We start from the raw sequence: 20267 nt of genomic DNA, 5'->3' as shown, positions 1-20267 counted from the left end.
CATCTCCCACTACATGGAATTGGAAAATTTGGCTCTTCAAACATGCTCTATTCTTTATTATTTAAGTATTAAATTTAAAATGCTCCCTAGTGTCCCTTTTATGAAAACCTATAGAAATGATCCAGTGCTATATTTCTCCAAGGTAAATTAAGTGCCCAGTCTGGTGTGTTACATTTGAATAGCACCTTGTAAACCAACGACTGGTTGAACCTTCTGAAAACAGAACTGAGAAAAGTGAATAAGGGTTTCCTCTGAGGAATACCAGTACATTATACACTCTATAAAACGTAAATGCTTTTTATTTCCAGTCCGTTGCTAGGGTCCAAGAGTGCTTCTGCATTCACTATCAGTTTTAATGTGCAGTCTGCAACGGGAGTATCCTTTGAAGTGCTCTGAGAGAAGGAAGGTTCTCGGTTGAAGACTCCCATCACCCTGAGCAAAGCATCTCAAGTCCTTTTGTGAGACCAGCCTGTGGTCTTCCTTTCTGGAACCATTTATGCAGTGATTTGGGAACCTGTGGTGCTTTGAGGCCTCATTGCGAAGCATAGGTTGAGAGATAAAGTAAGCTAGTGGTTAGGATAGCGGACCAGGTATCAAAAATCCCTAGAAATCTAATTCATTGTGATTTTTATGTAGCTCCCTCCCTGGCCTTGTGGTTTCTGTGCTGAAATGCTGTTCCTTTACCCCACAGAACTGCTGTGAAATTTAATCACCATTAATGCTTTAAAAATCCCAAATGAACGAAGCAAAGTACATATAAAATAGTTTCGATATTTTGTTCATACTTGTCCAGACTGTCATTGTTTGGGTCCAAGTCATCTACCTTGGATATAAGATACACTCCTAGGATATACATTATGTGTGCATATCCTGAGTCTCTCACAGAATATTCTCATGGTGAAATATCTACTTGAAATGTCTAACTTTAAATCAACTCAGGAGCTAGTTGAATCACAATTTTGTATGTAGCATTTTAAAAACTAAATCCTATCTTCATTTCCTTATAGTTTATTAGAACATAAAATCTTAGAGTTGGAGGGGAAGCACAAGGAAGAGTTGGACACCTTGAAGGAAGAGAAAGAGACTCTCCAAGGCTTGGTTACTCGTCAAACCTATATAATCCAAGAACTAGGGAAACAATTGAACAGAGCGACCACCAACAACAGTGTCCTGCAGAAGCAGCAGCTGGAGCTGACGGACACGGTGCATAACCTCGTCAACCTTTTCACTAAAGAAGGTGGTAAGAATTTCTTTCTCACGTTGGGACAGTAAATATTTTATTTAATGTGAAGCAAGTAAATATTGAACATAACTTTCTATGTTACATTGATTGCCGTGTGAAAGAAGCAAAACACCTTTATTTTTAGAAGCATTTTATGAAGTTTGCACTAACAATTTTCTCGTATTTTTAACTTCAGAGTGTGTTTGCATGAGTTTGAATTCATGAATTCACAATATCTTCCTAAAAGAAACTTCTTGTTCCTTCTTTCTTTCTTGGTAGTTTTTTTGCCTTAGATAAAATTGATGATACTGTCACAGACAAATATTTGGTGTTATGGTGTCAGATACTTAGCTGTATAGGACAAGAATTAGCCATTGTTAAAGATTAGTTCAGAATGACAGGGAGAGTTTCAGGAGGATTCCCATTTAAAAACTAATACTATTGTTTCTTTTGTGGATGGGAGAGGGAAGAGTTGCCCACAAAGAAAAGGAAATATAGTAGTTCCCAAAAACTATTATGAGAGGAAAAATTTTGCTATTAGAAGCCTTTATTGAGACCTATTAAGACTTTATAAATGAAGTCCATATCGCTAATGCTTAGTTCAGTGTGGAAAAGACCTTACCAGGGCACCTGGGCATATGTATTCTGGGGTGTCTTTGTGACAGTGGAAATACAGAATCTTAGTATCATTAGAATATCTGGAGCCATTTAAACACTGGAAAGACTGCAGGCGTGCGTCTCTTTAGAAAGCCTTCTTCCGTCTGTTTATCCATTCACCTAACAATTATTGAATCAGTGCCCCAGTGTGTACTTATCCACTTCAAGCAGAACCTCTCCTGGGCCTCAGGAGAGCTCTTCAAAGTTGAGAGCTTAAGGTCATTACTGTAGTTTTGCTTGCTAATCAGCCTTTCTCTGAGTGAAGATGGAATGGTAAAGGGTGATGAGTGAAAGAGAACACCACTTACATCTGAAAGTTATGATTGTCATTAAGTGTGGCTTATGTGACCATTCATGTAATGGTTCAGTGTGCACATGCACTAGACATAAAGTGGAGGCTCCTTTAATTTAATAGTGGGCTTGAGCTATGTGAAAAATGAGCTCCATTCTATACTTTCAAGTACAGATATGATTGTGGAGGGCAACTCCACATTAAGTGATCCTGTTTTAAAGACATTTTACATTTCTCTACTAAACTCTGTTACCTTGAGTTATATCGCCGTTAGATAGTCAAAACAAGCCCTGAATAGTCTCTGTAAAGGGTACTTTGTTAAACAGTGAGTTCCCAGAGCTCCATTTGGGTGTGCTCAGAAATGTGACTGGGAAGGAAAAAACCTGCTAATGAGTCAGAGCCTGCCAAAACCTTGAGTTAGAGTCCACTGGAAGGAAAGCATGGTGGGATTTTGCCAGAGAATTTTAATAGAGCTCATGAGTATTTAGAAATTAAGTATTAATATGAGATATATCTATTCTCATATTGAACTGAATACATTTGGGGAAAGATTGAAAACATATTTCTCTTATCATCCTGAGACCTAAAGCACATGGAGTTAAGTCGTTCTGTTTTTTTCATGGTGTTAGAAGCATCAAGCCCTGGTGATTCTCACAGAGCTCGTATGTCTGCCTACTTATCATAACTCCACTCCTTCTCTAAGCATTTGTCTAATAAATGTGTCTTTAAGCTTTTAGAAGCTGAGGGGTTACTTCAAAATTAACATTCTTGGCTAGATTTGGAGTTTGGATGCAGCATCAGGCAACCACACATCTGTTCAATTAGAAAAACATTTATTGAACAATTATGATGCCTCTTTGGTAGATGCTACCCATTATACCCACTCAGGGTATGAGAAAATTAAGTATGTCTACTGCATCTATCCTATGATATTACATACTAAAAATAATAGTAATAGAGACAGAAATTGTCTAATACTTCAGGCCTCTAAATATTTATTTTATTTTTAATGATATAATCCTAATGATATAATCCTAAAATAAATTCTAATTGAACTACAAGACTTGTGGTCCTAATGCGGGCATGTTGCCTGATTTCCCAGTGGGTTCTCTGATCCCATAATAATAGGTTTTATTTGCTTTCTGTTCATCTTTTTTCTCTACTCCCACACTTAATTATTCTAAATAAATATTTGGTCCTTTAAGGACTCTTATGAGACACAAAAATGGAAAGTGCCAGGATTTTAATTTTCTGTATATCTTTATTTTCACTGACACCATTGTTCCTAGTTATGGTAAATTTAAAATTTTAAATGACTAATAGCATAATACTGGCTAAATATCAGTTACCAAAATTAACTTTTATTTTATTCTATTTCTAAAACATATAAGTAAAACTTTTATGACCAAAACTTTATCAAATAGATTTATTATTTATCATGATTACATGTAAATATTCTACTTTTAAATGTAAATATATGTAAGTATGCCTCAATCAGAACACCACAACAAATGCACTAGTTTTCCAAAGTGTGGTTCAAATAGGAGCCTTCTGGAAGTTTTCCCCAAAACATCATAAACTATCTTTTAATCCAAAAATCAAAAATTTTAATTGACCCTAAGGGTCCTCTAGTTCAAAGTTGACTCAGTTATTTATAGAGACAACCTGAATGTAATACAAGACGAGGGAAATTTTTTTTTAGTTTTCTCTGTCCTTGGCAACTAATTTAACCTTTGTGAAGCTGTTTCATCATTTATAAAGTCAGAAAAATTGGTCTACTTCACAGTGGCGGGGGAAGAATTAAATTAGATACTGCATATAAAAGCAAAGAGGCTTTAGGTACTTCTTTCCCCTCCAACTAACAAGATTCAATTAAACACAAATTTACTAAGTACTATCTATCAGTATTTTTTTTCATGTAAAATGTCTGGATACAGTGCTCTAGAGAATGTCTGTTGTCATCCTAGCATTTTCTTTTAGTCTCAGTTTTATCTCTAAAGTGGAGTCATGATACATAACTGATGAGCTTGTAGTAAGAATTAAAACAGTTTGTATAAACACTGTCTATCCATAAACAGTGCCTGTCTACAGTTAGTTATGTGCTGCATAATAATGTTTCAGTCCACAATGGACCCCATATGACTGTGGTCATATGAGATTATAATGGAGCTGAAAAATTTCCATTGCCTAGTGATGTAGCCATCTCATCATCACAGCACAACACATTACTCATGTTTGTGGTGATTCTGGGTAAAGAAACCTGCTGTGCTGCCAGCATATTATACCACATACAATTATGACACTATATAATACTTGATAATGACAATAAATAACAGTGCTACTGGTTTTTGTATTTACTATACTGTACCCTTTATCATTAGTTGAGAGTGTGCTCTTTCTACTTATGAAAAGGTTTGCTATAAAATACTATGTCATGTTATGCCAGCAGCAGCCCCATACAGCACGTGTTTATGGAGTCTCTTGATTGCATCCTTTTCTTTTGTGCTTGATTTAAGCTCATGTTGTTTTATTTATCATATCCTGTAATCATACAAAATCCACTGCTAATGTTGCCAGTAAGAGACCACACTGAATGGCTGACATAGAAATGAACTTAATAGTGAATAAGGACTACTAAAGTGGAAAATCCGTGGTGCTCACTTTTTACCAGTCAGGCACATCCTGCTCTACCATAGCCTCAACCTTGAAAAACAAGAATAAAGTGACAGAAGCCATCAAAGGATCTACCACTTTATTGAAGGCAACAAGACTAACAAAACTTAAAAAAGGCCTATATCAGACATGGAGAAACTTCTAATGACCTGGATTGAAGACCAGACCCAGAAGCATATCTCTTTAAGCACCACAATGATCACAGCCAAAGCAACAAGTTTGTTGAAAGAGAAGGCTGGACCGGACTATGATGTTGAATTTATTGCTAGCTCTGGGTAGTTTAAACCATTCAAGAATCATTATTTATTACCTAATGAGCAAGTGAGTGGTGAGTCTGTGAGTGCTGATGCGAAGGCAGCTGAAGAATGTTTGGAAACTCCAGATAAGCTGATTGTGGAGGAAAATTACTTGCCAGAGCAAATATTCAATATGGATGAAATTTCCCTATTTTGAAAATGGGTGTATGAAAGGACTTTTATTTATAAGGAGGCCAACCCAATTCTAGGTTTTATGCTAACAGCCTTGCTTGGGGGCAATGTTGCCGGCTGGCTACAAATTGACACCCTTTGTGATCAGGCACAGGGAGAACCCCAGGGCCTTCAAGCATATCAATAAGCATATATTGCCAGTGTCCTATAGGGCATAAGAAGTCACACATGACCCAATTACTCTTCCAAGATGTCCTCTTGAATTGCTATGCCAGCCAAATGGAGTAGTACTGTTTGTAGAATAATATACTTTTCAAGACTGTGTTTATTATTGGTGTTTCCAGACATTGGTGTTTCCTTTTATTGAGGATTTTTATCCCAATCCCAAAGTGTTTTTTTTCTGTCTAAACACCACCTCTTTGATCCAGCCAGTGGCTCAAGGAATTGTAGCAGCTTGTAAGGAGAACCTTTGCCCAGGCTACTAATGCCATTGAGGAAGACCCTGAGAAGACACTGATACAGTTGTGGAAGGATTACTACAGTTACAACTACATCAAAAAGCTTGCATGAGCTTGTGGTGATGTCACCAAAGAGTGTATGAATGGCATCTGGAAGAGGACACTTGAAAGGTTCATCCATGACTGGAAAGTATTTGCCATGGATGAGGAGGCTACAAAAATCAGTAAGACTGTGGTTGAGATGGCAAACGCTTTATCCTGGGTGTGGATGAGTATGACTTCAAGGGTCTCCTAGAGGCAGCTCCTGAGGACTTGGCTAATGAGGAGCTGTTGGAACTGGACCAGAGATACAGTGACTAAAGAACAGGCAATAGGCAAGAGAAGAGGGAAACTGCAGGAGAAGATGGAGAAGAACCCCAAAGAAATTCACAGTGCAAGGTTTAGCAGAAGCTTTTGCAGGCCTCAACAAGCTTCTTAAGAAGTTTGAAAAAATGGACCTCAGCACCAAAATGCTTTTATTATTCAAAAATGAATATTTATTGTACATTATATGTTTCTAAGCAAATGTATGGTGAAAAAAAAAATGAAACAAATCAAACAAACCACCATAGACATATTTCTGAAAAGAGTGACACATCTTCAAGAAGGGCCTTGGGCAGGTCCTTCAGGAGGTGTTCCAGAAGGAGGCATGGTTGTTATGCAGATGACAGCTCCCTGCGTGTCATTGGCCCCTGAAGAGCTTCCAGTGAGACAAGATGTGGCGGTGGAAGACAGCAAGTGGCACTGATGATCCCGACCATGTGTGGACACAGGTGTGCTTGTGTCTCATTTTCAACAAATGAGTTTAAAAGTAAAAGATGGGAGAAAAACGCTTATAGAAAAAAATAAGAGTGTAAAGAAAGAAAATATTTTTTACAGCTATATAATGGGTTTGTGTTTTCAATGGTTACTACAAAAGAGTTGAAAAGTTAGGTAAAATTTAAAAGTCTATAAAGTAAAATAGTTATAGTAAGCTAACGTTAGTTTACTATTGAAGAAAGAAAAGTATTTTCTATAAAGCTGAAGCTCACAGTGTTTATAAAGTCTACAGCAGTGAACAGTCATGTCCTTGGCCTTCACATTCGCTCACCACTCACTGATGCCCCCAACAGCTTCCAGTCCTGTGAGCTCCATTCATAGTTAAGTGCCCTGTACAGACGTACCATTTTAAAGCTTTTATACCATATTTTTACTGTATCTTTTCTGTGCTTAGATATGTTTAGATACATGAATACCTATTATTGTCTTAGAGTTGCTTGCAGTATCCATTACAGCAGCATGCTGTACAGGTTTGCAGCCTAGGAGCCATAGGTTCTACCACTTAGCCTGAGTGTACAGTGGTCTGTACCATCTAGTTTTGTGTAGGTGCACTGCATGCTGGCCACACAAAATGTCCTAAGGACACATTTCACAGAAGGTGTCCCCCTCATTAAGCTATATTTGAGCAAATATAAATGCTCAAAACTTATAGTTGTTTTTAATATGATGCTAGCTACAGTGCTTATAAGTAAAATTATATAATAAAAGCATTCCTAGGAAGTATTGGCTAGAAATTTATCTTTCCTCAAATATGTGTTTGGTCCAGGGACTATAAATCTATCTTTGCATGCAAGGAGTATTTTGTTGAGTTTTATAGATTTTCTCCTACTGAAACATCTATGTCATTTAAGCTAAGTACAGTTTATATGTATATATTTTTTTCTGAAACAATTCACCGAAACTGCTGCTTTTTGTTTCGAACAGGCAATAGTAGTGTCTTCAGTACAAAATCATTTCAAACTGAATTGCATCTGCTTTGTAAGACTTGCGGTAACATTCATTTCTGTCTAACCTTTGATGGCCGACATTTGGTCACACTTATTCTTGGGAACATTGCCTCATTAAAGAAGTATTGCCTATTGCCCTCAGTGCTACCATAGCGTCAAAGCTCAGCTCATTGCCTCATGCTTTTGGCAATTCACAGCAAATGTGGGAATTAAATAGTTTAAATTGATAATGACATGGAAACGCGGTTTGGACTTCTTTGGGGGAGGATAATGACTGTCAAACACTCACCCTTCATCTGTGCTCAGAGGTGATTAACACATCATCGTATATGTCGAGCACACACAAGGAAGACATCTGATCACCAATTTAATTACTAACAAAGCACTTAAAAAAGAAGAAACAATTTTAAAAAGAAAATGGCATTTAGGCTCCATCATAAAATTATGCGAGCTGATTCTTTTACTGTCCAAATCAGCTCAGAGCATTCTCTTGTTATACCAAGATATGATTCAGAAATTTATCCATTCATTCAAAAAATAGTTAGACAGTGAATGTTCTGTTCCAGATGTCCTTCTGGGGATAAGGATATATATATCCATTTTTATTCACCAAATATTTGCTGAGTTCGTAAACATGCCAAATACTGTTGAGAACACTGGGAAGAGAGAAAAGATGTAGTTTAGTCTTTGGTTTCAATGAAACTAGAACTTAGTGGGGAGAAAGGTAAACAGTTACATTCTGTAACTGTTGGCTAGAGGTGAAGCCAGGTGCCAGGGCACTAGCAAAACACACACGAGAGGAACACTAAAATCATGGCAGAGACAGAAGGATGGGGGCAGATTCCAACATCTGCAGAGGCTTCTAAAGGATTTTTTTTTAAATGCTTATTAGGATTCAGGCATTGCTTACGCTTTGTGTATTCATTTAGTTTGTCTTTACAACAACAGTATGAAGAAACTGCTATGGTTAGTCCAATTTTATAAATTTCACAGGGAACTTGAGTAGTTTGCCCAAGGTTACATAGCTGAAAAAGGTTGACCCAGGATTAAAACATAGGCAATGTGGCTTTTATGGGGAGATAATAACTAATTCTTCAAAATAAAGAAAGCGGAGTATACTCAGAGTTCAAACAATGTAGATATTTGCTAGGAGTTATGAGAGCAGAGTGGGCGTTGGGGAGATACACAGACTAGACCTCAGCATCAAAGGTATGTGAGCAGTGAGAGGTAAAGTTAGAGAGATACACTGAGGGAGAGCAAGGAAGTTGCATTTTTTCCCCTTAAAGCCATAGTCATTATCAATAATATATAAGGACAATGGTGACATTTGCATTGTAGAAAATTTACCCCTGTCACAATGTAGGAAGAATGTGTTGGACACTTGCCTAGCTGGAAGCAGAGGAATAAGATGGGTCTTTTTGTCATTATTAAAATATTAGCAAGTAGTTAGAGAGTACAAGCCAAGTTCTGAGGCCTTTGCATATCTTTACTCAATTAATTCTAATAACAACTTTATAAGCTAGGTGTTATTACTGACCTTATATGACAGATAAGGAAACTAAGCACAGAGAAGTAAACAATTTCTAAATATCACACTGCTAGCAAGCTGAGATTTGAATGCAGAGTCTTTTAATGGAGAACATTAAACACTTTTCTATGATGGGGAAGAGAGGTATAGATTTTCATCAGGTTCTCACATGGCTCTCCTAGGAGAGGAATAATGAGGTCAGGATCAAATAATGGCGAATGGAAAGGCAGGTAGACAGGGAATTTGTGAACAAAGAATTAGAATCGATAAGAAATAATGACTTACTGGAAGTAGAGTTAAACATGCCTTCCTAGTCTGCAGTTTGAGTAACTGAGGGAAGGTTGGTGACATTCTCTAAAGTCAGCAATGTGTGAAGAAAAACAAGTTTAAGGGGGAAAGATAATGACTTTAGCATGGGGCACATTGACTGAGGTCACTGTGGGACAATGAAAACCTGTAGGGCAGAGGAGTGGGAATGTGAAATTCAGGAGCAAAATCTGGATGGCCATACTAGATGGGTGTGTCCTCAGAGGAGACAAGTGGGGAAGCCCCGCAGCAAAGGAAGCCATTGGAGGTGCATGTGAAGCAGCGACTCCATCATTGCAGGTTATGGGTCCATTTCAGAATCTGCTAAAAACTAGCTACCTCTCTTTCCCACCCCGTGCAAGCACCCCCACACAAGTTTATGTACAGTTTCCGAGAACTGACATACTGAGATTATGGACCCTTATCAAAATAATAACAATGTAAAATCAAAGACAGATAATTGGGAGTTCTTTACAGATAGATAAACAGAGTCCAAGAAAAAAAAAAGAGAGAGAGAGAGAATTAGGGAGAAAAGCTAGTGGTGAGCAGTGTTATAGCAGGGAAAAAAAAATGCTTTCGTGAAAGGTCTCTTTAAGTGCAAACGACCAGAAAGTCAAGTTAGGAAAAAAACATACTGAGAACTGAATTTTGGAACTGGGATGACCTTCTGTAGGGAGAGTTTGGGTGAAGTCTATGGCTCAGTTGCACTGGTTGAGGGCTAGAATGAGTGAGAGGAAGGAAAAGTAGAAGATGTTGTTTATCCACATCCCGGAAACTTGAATGTGAAAGGACAGATGATAGTTTGGGCTAGGGAGGCACACAGGGTAGAGAGGGCTAAAAGAAACTTAAAAATAAATGCTGAGACATGGGCATGTTTATATACTTTGCACCCTATGATGAAGTTCAAATTTCACATCATGAGGACCCTCTCGTGAAGTTCATTTTAAAACTTCTTTTATGTCATCTGAAAGACATACGGACTGACACTACAATTTCTTAAGTGATCTAAGTTACTTGGTTTAGTGTCTTTCCCAGAGGCTGATTGCAGTGGTATGGAACGTTTGATCGTTATTTTCGGGGCTCCAGCTTTCTGAAAAGGGGAAATGAGGCATTTGCTTCCTTCCCAGCACTGAGGAGACATTTGACTCTGTTCTCAGAGTAATTCTACCATCTGAAAGGAATTTACCTCCTGTGCAGTGTCTATTGAGTTGGTGAAGTAAATCATCCAGTCAACGGATAAGATAGTTTGAACTCCTCCTGCAAGTCCCTTGAGTTAAGATTGACTCTGCAAACATCACAAGCGAGGGGAGGAAATTAAAAGTTTTTGAGTGTCACTCATGTAAACATTGATAAAAATAGAAAATATCGTTTTCATTGACTGAGCGAAGTATTTGGTTTTTCATTGACTGTGTAATGTACAATGTAACATTCGGTAGGAAGAGGATGAAAATACAGGAAGGCGTCTGCTGCACACAACAGTGAGCACTTGTTTCCTTTTAATGAGGGAAATGCTTTATCTTGACAGAAAATTGTATGTCAAACATTTACAATTTCTTTAAAATGAACCATACTTTCTAGCACTTCCTTTCATAAAACCCAATGGCTTAAGGAGAAAGTGACTGTTTATTTTTGGAAATGGTACATTTCTCCTTTTTGACGGAGTATGTTATCTGACTTTTGTAAAGTTGTACTTTCTGTAGAAAAAAACTGTGCGAATAGTGAATAGCCAAACTAATGATAACAAAATAAAAAATACTACAGTCCTTGACCTCTCCCATGAACTATTTCTAAACCACATCTTTCGGGGGAGATTTGAAATTTTGTGGTTAATTCTCTTTTGGAATTAGAGTTTCAGCTTCGGAAACTAGACTATCTGAAAAAGGACATCTCCTGGTTCCAGCTGGGCCTGGATGTCACCAGGGTGAAAGGCCACACAAAAGAGTGTTGCCCTGATGTTCCAACATTACTGTGAGTAAACTCCAGTCCTCCTTCCCCGATGCTTCCACGGCCCGGTTGTCTAAAGCAAAGAAGCACAAAATATTTTGAATAGAATTTCAACTAAGTCATTTCCTGGACTCATCCACACTCAAGTCAAACTCAACAGATCTTCTCCGAGTCCGGGGATGTAATGGGACGTTGGACATTAGTTACAGATAAGCTATGGCACTTTGCACTGAGTCAAATGACATGCGTAATTACTCAGAGAGGAAGTAAGAAATAAAGCCCATTTTATTAACATTATTCAGTACATATGCATCACATCCGCCATGCAGTGACTCCCTCATGAAATTTCCTATGCTTTAAGAAGGAGAAAAAAAAAAAGAAATAAAACCTGAGAAATGTTGCAACTGTATAATTAGGCTTAAGTACCTATAAACAAAATAATGATTTTTAGCGTAAAATTTTTCTCAAGACAGCTGCAAAGAACCTTTAAAACTTGATTAAACACATTTTTAGCTGTCTCTGGAAACTCACCATTGCTTTTCAACTAAAGATGCCAGTATCATAACTAGTTCTAAGTACCCTGGAATCTCTTCCTGCTCCTGGCTCAGTGTTCACATCTGAGTGGGTTCACCTTCAGTAGCAAATCACGTTTGTGTGGGACCCACCAAGAATAACCTACCTTTTCAATGTATTGATGATGAAGTTAAATGATTAAATGTAAAACCAATTAAGTCAAATCTCTTAATTTTTATTGTGTCTTTTCGTGAACTCATAATTATTTTTAGGTGTGAATATTTTGTTATCACTAGGGTGAGTTCCTTTAGAACAGTGAACTTGAACCTTTAATTTTAAGCAGAGATTTGGCTCCAACAGAAGGCTTTGCCAGTTGTTTCAATCTCATATACTCTTATAAATGCACAACTAAACCAAATATAAACCATAATTAATCCAGCCCATGTCTATAAAACTAGGACTTAGTTTGGGGTGGTCTCCTCGCCAGTGTCTTGGAACAGCCATGTCATTTGTCATCTGAAGGGCAGGGCATGATGGCCTAGAAGGAACAGGAATCAAGACATCTGTGTACTAGTCCTACCACTGCTGTCAGATTGCTCAGCAGAAAAGTACCACACACCTTGGGAATTTGCCTGGCAGCCTAGACAAACCTGCACATTTTCTAACGTTTATTAGTCATTCCACATCTTCTCTTGGTTTTGTATCATTCACAGTGACTGGGGAAGCCCTAAGTTCAGAGAAGAACTCCACATAGAACCCCAGCTGGTAGCTAAGAACTGCCCTTCAAGTATATTTCACCCCAAGAATAAGCAGCGAAGTTCCATACCTATGGTGACAGCCAGCTTTCATTTATTTAAAACTTCAAAGTGAAAGGTTTTTGTGTGTGTGTCAGTTTTCAAGAGCATTCGGCAGCTACTTTCTGCTTTTACCTCACTGCCCAAGGACTTTCATTCCATTTTTAATGGCTCTTGCTGAAATCAGCTGGCCTCATAATAAGGCACAAAGGATGTCCTCTAAGCTTTCCCACATGCAGAGGAGATCTTTTGTCCAAAATCCATCCATTCCAGTCATGCCGGCAAACATTACCTGAGAAATTAACACACATGAAACACCCGAAATATCTTTGTTAATGAAATGACCTTCTGGATACATGGCAGTGGTCACCTAGCACTCGTAACTGACCTTCAGGGTGCTCAAAAGAAAAACACACAAATAAGTTTTGTGGAAAATGAGTGATTAAACCTTTGATTACGCAAGGGTTGTGTGCAAATTCACTTTCAACTGTCAGTTTTTTTTCAATCTAGTTGCTTTAAATGTAATGAACATTGACTATCTGAGTTATTTCACATTCAAGGAGCATGGGAAAATCTATTCGAATACACTAATCAATCTAAAGTAGAAATATAAAGAATTACTTGATCCTTCATTATTCTACAATAAAGTAGGTGCCATCAAATTTAGCCAGCCACCTATGTGTGCCATAGGGTGCTTTGCATGTCCACACAAATTTGTCAGTTTATGTATCTTACACATATATCTCAATATTATTCAATATATATATATATATATATAATTATACATAATGGGTAATACATTGTTCAGAAAATTATAATGTATCTCTTTCAGTAGTAAAATTAAAAAAATATTTTTTAAATATTGTGACGGTAAATTTTCTGCATTGTTTTTACCCTTTCTTCTCCTTTTCCTTGAAGAGATTGAATAAAATTAAAGCCTTAATCAAGTTTTTAAATACATTATCATCAGCATGACTTGATAAGCATCATAATACCATGATGCCTTTGGGAAAGGATACAATACAACTCCCCTCACCTCCCCCAACTCCTCTCACCTCCAGCCCTTCTTCTTAATAGTCCAGAGGCTGGGAAATCAAATAATTAGCCTTGTAAAAATAATACCTTAAAATAATGGGGTATATCCTGGTTAGCAAAACTTTCAAGGTATGGAATTATGAAATTCAGTATGGCTTCCTAAGGACCTTTTATTTTCTAATCCTGTTAGCTTCCAAAGTTCTGTTTCACATTTCGGCTGAGAGTTCCCCTGTCTGAGACAATTCTGCTACATGTGGCTCTCTTCCATTTCAACATTTTTCCTCTTCCTTGTCATTTCTGCCTCCTGTCACTCCTCCCATACTTCCTGTTTCCGTGTCAAGAGCCTGTACCCATTCAGAATTGAGGCCCGTCCTGGTTCACTCAAGCCCCTGGGTGTGACATTGTTAGCTGAGATAAGTATCGCTGGGGACTCTGACAGGTGACCCATTGGAGTTCTATTTGGACTTGACTTCACTCCAGAAGTAAGAAGTACAAGTTAGGATTCTTGGCTTCATAGTTAAAGAGTTCCACTACTTATAAATTTTTGTGAGGTTAGATACGTCTCTGAGCCTCGGTTTCCTTACACATAAAACAACATATTGACAAAACTACCTCACATTTATGAGGGTTAAATGCAATGCAGCATGTGAAACTTACCTAGCATGAGAAATGACAGTCGAGCACACACAGTGTTCAGTTAACACTAGTTAATTTTATTATGCTTGTGATTATTATAGTTCCACCAAGAAGATAATGGATAGTTAAGATTTTACAGATTATCTATAAAATAATAACACATAAGGAATTTAAATGAGAGTAAAACAGTCCTTTTAAAAATATTTAAAATAGTAATGCAGCAAGTAAATGATGTTCAGGTGTTCCCTTACATCAGCATTGGGGGGACTGTGGGAAAAAGTACAGTAAATTTTTAAAAGGGAAATTTTTTGTTACTTAACCAAAGACTTAAGATTTAAAATATTAACTAATAGAATATATCATGTGTTACACTGTGTTATAGCAATGCATGTGTAGATATATACATATGATTTCACTTATTTGTGGAATCTAATGAACAAAATAAACAAAGTAGAAACAGACTCAGAGATACAGAGAACAGACTGACAGCTGTCAAAGTGGAGTGGATGGGAAGCTAGGTGAAAACAGTGAAGGGATTAAGCAAAAAACAAAAACAAAAACCCCAACTTACAGATACACAACAGTATGGCGATTACCAAGGGGAAGGGAGGAGGAGGGAGCTAAAGGGGGGTAAATGGTGACGGAAGGAACCTGACTTGGGGTGGTGAGCACACAATACAGTGTACAGATGGTGTATGACAGAATTGCACACTTAAAACCGATATAATTTTATTAACCAATGTCACCGCAATTCAATTAATTAAATAGATTAAACCATATTCTGTTGCCATTTTTGTCAGTTAAAATCAATCATGCTGACACATCAACCCGTAGATATTTAGGTTTATATGCATATATTTTATATGAGATAAAATATCAATTTTGAAATTTTCAACTTAGCATAAAGGTTTTATGTATTCGTGTAGCTATACATATGTGATATATATTTATGAAATCATTGGTAAGTCTCTCACCCTCATACCTATCCACAAAATATTGAGTATTGCCTACAGGCCTTCTTTTAATCTTACCACACACTTTAAATGCAAGGTTTACCTTCTTCCACTTCTAAAAGTCCTTTCAAATAAATTAGAATCCTAGGTAGTGTCTTCAAATGAGCTTCCCATGAAATATCCACATACTTGTCTCAAGTGTACAGATTCCAATCAATCATTAGCTCATTCTCACCTTGTCAGACCTGCCGTTTTATTACCCATGTGCTCAGTTAACTCCAGTGACCTGTCATGCTGAAAACCACAGATGGAGGGGAAATTCCTAGTCCGATGATCTTGATGACAATGGCCTAAAAGCACCACAAGAATGACCCTTAAATCAATAACTCGATCCATGTTCATTCTGACGTTTCCTAAATACTGGAGAGATATGGACTAGCCATATCTAAGATTTAAAAAGGATGTTTAAAGAATTGATTTTTTTGTAGCATCTTATTAAGATATGAGTAGGATTCCAGCGCTTTGACTTTTTTACATTGTCTCCGGCAGCCAGGCTAATTGCCATCTGTGTTTTCTGCTAGGTCTGCTGAGATTCGTAATGACCAATTCTACATTCCAGGAAGTTTTCTCTTGAGGGTTCATCTGAACTGAAGTGACCCCCTTCCTCAACGTTCATGGTCCTCCCCTGAAGTCAGCCTGGTGGCAGATATGCCATCTGGATTGAAGCTGTTTGGGGAAATAAAAGGAAGGGCCTGATAAAATCAATAGCTGCTGGAGTCAGGGTCTCAGGTTGCTTGTTGACTGCACATCAACAGGTGAAAGACAGCCAAGCACCTGCTTGTGCCCCTGTTCTTTCCCTTCGGATCATGAATATTTTGTTGCGCGGATAAGACCAAGCGAAAAGAATGATTTTGTTTGCTGCTAGAGGTATAGGGGAAGTCTTTGAACTGGCATTCCTGGCTCTTAAAATATAGTTCAAATAAGCTATTTTTACGTTTTTTTTATTCATTCAGGTGTTATGTCTTCAGAACTGTGCTTTACTGCCTGACTCTGAGATCAAAGTTAGGAAAAAAGAAAATGGCAGCCAGGAAGGGGCTGAGAGTAGTGATGCAATCTAGACCCCCACTGAAAGACATGCTCATTCAGAATTAAAGAATGAGAGAGGAAAACATAAGAGTATGAGACAAGGAGAGGCCAGTTCTAATCCTGCGTGTGGTGTGACCAGTTAATTGTACAATTGCCATAATACCTGATTTCTTGTTACTTTTACAAGCAGTTTTGGGAACTAGTTCAAAGGTTATTTTGCCCTGTTTGGCATTCCAAAACATTGGGAAGTATGGCATGCAATTCCTCTGGGTTGGCAGCTCTGGCTCCATTTAAAATGACCCCATTCATGTTATTTATTTATTTATTTTTTACATCTTCCATCTTATTGAATCTCAATATTTCCTAAAAAAAGTTATCCTTATTTTTGATGCATATACGCTTCAGTGAATTCACCTTTGTTCTTGTCATTAAATATTTTTAAATGTTTATTGTATCTGCAGTTTTATAATATGTAGTCATAACACTGAATTTCAGAATTCTCTAGTACTTAACAAAGAGAAGAATTAGTCTTGCAAATTTAAATTATGGGACTAAAACCTCAATAATCAACCTATTGGTATATACATTATATATCATTTCATCTGAAATAATCCTTTAACCTTAACTATTCAGGTAAAGCTTATAATGTAAAAAGATTAGATTACCTGCATTTTGTTTTTTTTAAGACTTAAACCATGATGGTATGGCCTGATGGAGTCAATGAATAAAATAAGTCAATTAGCCAACTTTGACCAGGAGAGGCCTGTTCTAATCCTACATGTAACCAGTCCATTGTACAATTGTGATTGTCGTGCATTTAGTCAACTACAGTATTTGTATTTGAGGATAGATGACAAAGCATCCAGCACTCCACGAACTGGACTCACTGGCTTTCTATACCTTGCTAGTGTCCTTCCATAAGAGAACATTATAATAATGTTTTTAATAATGTTATTATTTTGGCATAGCAACAACAATAATAATTATCATTTCTTGAGTACTTACTGTAATTCAATCACTCAGCTCTGTCACATAGTTCACATACTTGCCTCAGATATATATATATATAGATATATATATATATATATCTATATATATATATATATAACTGCCCCACTTAATAGATTAACAAAAGAAAGAAAAATGCAGGTTAATCTACCCTTATAGAAGGAGGCTTCTTTGATCTTTAGTATATTATACAAATATCAAAAATAAGCAGTGAATGAAAGTTTTAAGTTTATTTTAAATGCTTTTATACTCTAAAGTATAGACTGGATCAAATTTTCAAGCATAATGTTTACTAATTAATAACTAAATAAGAACAAGAAATCTAATTTGTCTTAGAAAGAAAGACTACTTCTTCTGGGAAAAACATGCAACTGGTTCAATTTTTTAAAAATACCAAACTATATTTCTAGAAAATGAAATATCTGTATCAGATATGTTGCCATAACAATGAATCTGTAGTACAACCGTAGCACTAGTTGTACCATTAATAGTAGAATCCTCAAACCATTTTTCCAATTATAAGACTTACACTCATGATTTGGACATCATCATTATACAAGTAGTTTGCAGAAAAATGAGATAATAACTTTTATTTTTCTCTGTTATTTCAAATGTGTGTGAAATAGCTTCCCTCTTCCCACACAACAGCCTCTTTACCCACATCTTCCTGGAGAGGAAAAGAGAAGGGGAGAGGAGGTGGCTGAGGAGTGGGAAGGGAATGTATTCTCCTTGTATAACTAAGGGAGGGCAGGAAGTGGTATATGGAAGGAGAAGCATTTTCTGCTTAGATAAATGACTTTATCTTTCACCCCCCAAAACAAAAATGGATTTGCCATTGAACTTCTGTTGACCACATCTTCCTGTGTTGTTCATCCCCTTAAGAGATCACAAATTTAGTTGGTATTTCTTCATAACCTTCTTACTTATGGTACTTTCCACTTTTCAACAGAAGAACAAGCACTTGGAACTTTAAACTTTTTATTTTAGAAAATAACAATCCATTAATTTAAAATAAGCAAGCACAAATGACCTGCATTGATGTTTTTGAAAATAATACCTTTATATAACTTGTTGACACACCCAATGACATTTCCAATGGCTTTTGAGTAAGAGTTTATCTATTCATTTTAAAGTTACCATTTGTATACATTCTGTGCAATAGTTCTTCACTATTATAACCTATGAGTCCTCTACTTATTTATTCTGTGTTGATATTGTAATCATAATGATGGTATTTAACTATAATTATTAATGTAAGTAGGCAAACCATTAGTGTAGACATGAGTAATAAACAACATGATATGGTTAAATAATTCTAAATTTTCATCATGAACACTTTTCTGACATGGTGTTTCATTTTCTTGAAACATTATTAAGTATTTTTGAAAATTTGAAATATTTATATTGAGATAGTCTCTCTTTCTACCAAGACTGGACTGTTTATTTTTAATTACCTACATACTAGTAACATCATGCATCTTAAATTTAAATCAGGCTAGTGTTTTAGATTGATAGAGAATTTAAAATCAATTTAAAAGCATTGATTTATATTTTTTATATTTTTATTATAAAAGACTATTGTAACTCAAAGTGATTGAAAACGGATATTTAGTAAATAACAAGACTTTAAGGGCAAATGATAAAATGTTGTTAATATTCTAGAAAAAGTTTAATAAAACCAATTACTAAAATAATATATATTTACTAGGAAATACTACATCATAAAATTTTTATAAATATACCTCCCATATCTTTAGCTAAAACTACTAAACAAGTCATTTTATATTTTAATCTCATTAATAAGAAAATAATGAATGAAACTTAGCAAATAAAATAAAGTTCTCAGTAAAAACTATCTCTAATTAAATTTATTTTCTACTTGACTTCCAGCTTTTTCTGAGATCTTCCCCTACATAACTTAATTTTGAACCTTATTTACTTTTATTTTTACATATATATATATCATCTACCTAACAGTTTAATAAAAGGGCATTAAGTAAAAAACAAAGTTCAGTTTCCTTGTCTTTCCAGAAAGTTAAATTGGGTCAGCAATTCTTTTCTGGGGGTCTTTTTAATTAAAAATTTCTAGGACCTCTTCAATCTAAAGCCATGGGAAAACAGTGCTACCTACCTTTAGTGTTTTACATTTCCATACTGTATCTTTATGTTTGAATTTCTTATCTTTGTCTCTTCTTCTTACAAAAATGCTTCAGCATCTTTGAAAAACTTTCCTATGAAATGTAAGTAAGGGCTTTTTAGAAATTTTGTAGGAATATCCACATAATTATACTGATTGGGGGTATTACATAGTCATGTCAGTTGAGTTGATATTCTGGAAAGCCTTTAAACAAAATAAAAGAAATTAAGCAAAATATAAAAAAATATTCCGTTGAAAATTGCTCCACAGATTTTTTTCTTCAGCTTTGTACTTTTATGAGTCACCTCAAAACCTAGTGTCGTCTTTATGGCAGGGCTTTCAGTAAATGCAATGCTGATGTTTGTTTGGAGGAAATGCAGACTGGCCTAGTTATATTTGAAGTCCATTTAGGTACTAACAGTACTGATATTTTTATTCACATATTGCAATCTTTTTTTTTTGCAGTTTTACTAAAGGGAGGAAAAAAAGAAGAACCATTTAGAGACTGTGCAGATGTATATCAAGCTGGTTTTAATAAAAGTGGAATCTACACTATTTATATTAATAATATGCCAGAACCCAAAAAGGTAAAACCAGAAGTGTTTGTTTATGAGATGTAAAGCAGATCCTTGTTGAATTGCTGAATAATCAGATTGATTTGTGAGCTTGTTAAACTGAAAATATATATGCCTGAGCTCTTTTCTCTCAAAAGATACTCTGTTTCCCAGGTCATAAAAGATGAAAACCTATTGTACAGACCCCCCTAACTCCTGCACCTACCATCCCTCTTTC

At 36.2% G+C, this 20267-nt stretch overlaps 1 protein-coding gene across 4 annotated transcripts in view; it reads left to right on the top strand.

Annotated features, from left to right (window-relative positions):
* Positions 1-20267, top strand: part of ANGPT1 (angiopoietin 1) — a 229660-nt gene that overhangs the window by 148017 nt on the left and 61376 nt on the right. For 3 of the 4 annotated variants that reach the window (XM_028534009.2, XM_036031352.1, XM_036031351.1), the window contains exons 4-5: positions 1008-1240; positions 19941-20062. In XM_028534009.2, coding sequence (XP_028389810.1) covers positions 1008-1240; positions 19941-20062 — 355 coding nt within the window. The remainder of the gene's footprint in view (positions 1-1007; positions 1241-19940; positions 20063-20267) is intronic. The other variant, XM_028534010.2, reaches the window with a different exon arrangement.

Source organism: Phyllostomus discolor, chromosome 7 (genome assembly GCF_004126475.2).
Source record: "Phyllostomus discolor isolate MPI-MPIP mPhyDis1 chromosome 7, mPhyDis1.pri.v3, whole genome shotgun sequence".
Lineage (NCBI taxonomy): Eukaryota > Metazoa > Chordata > Mammalia > Chiroptera > Phyllostomidae > Phyllostomus > Phyllostomus discolor.
This window is presented reverse-complemented; position numbering and strand designations above follow the sequence as displayed.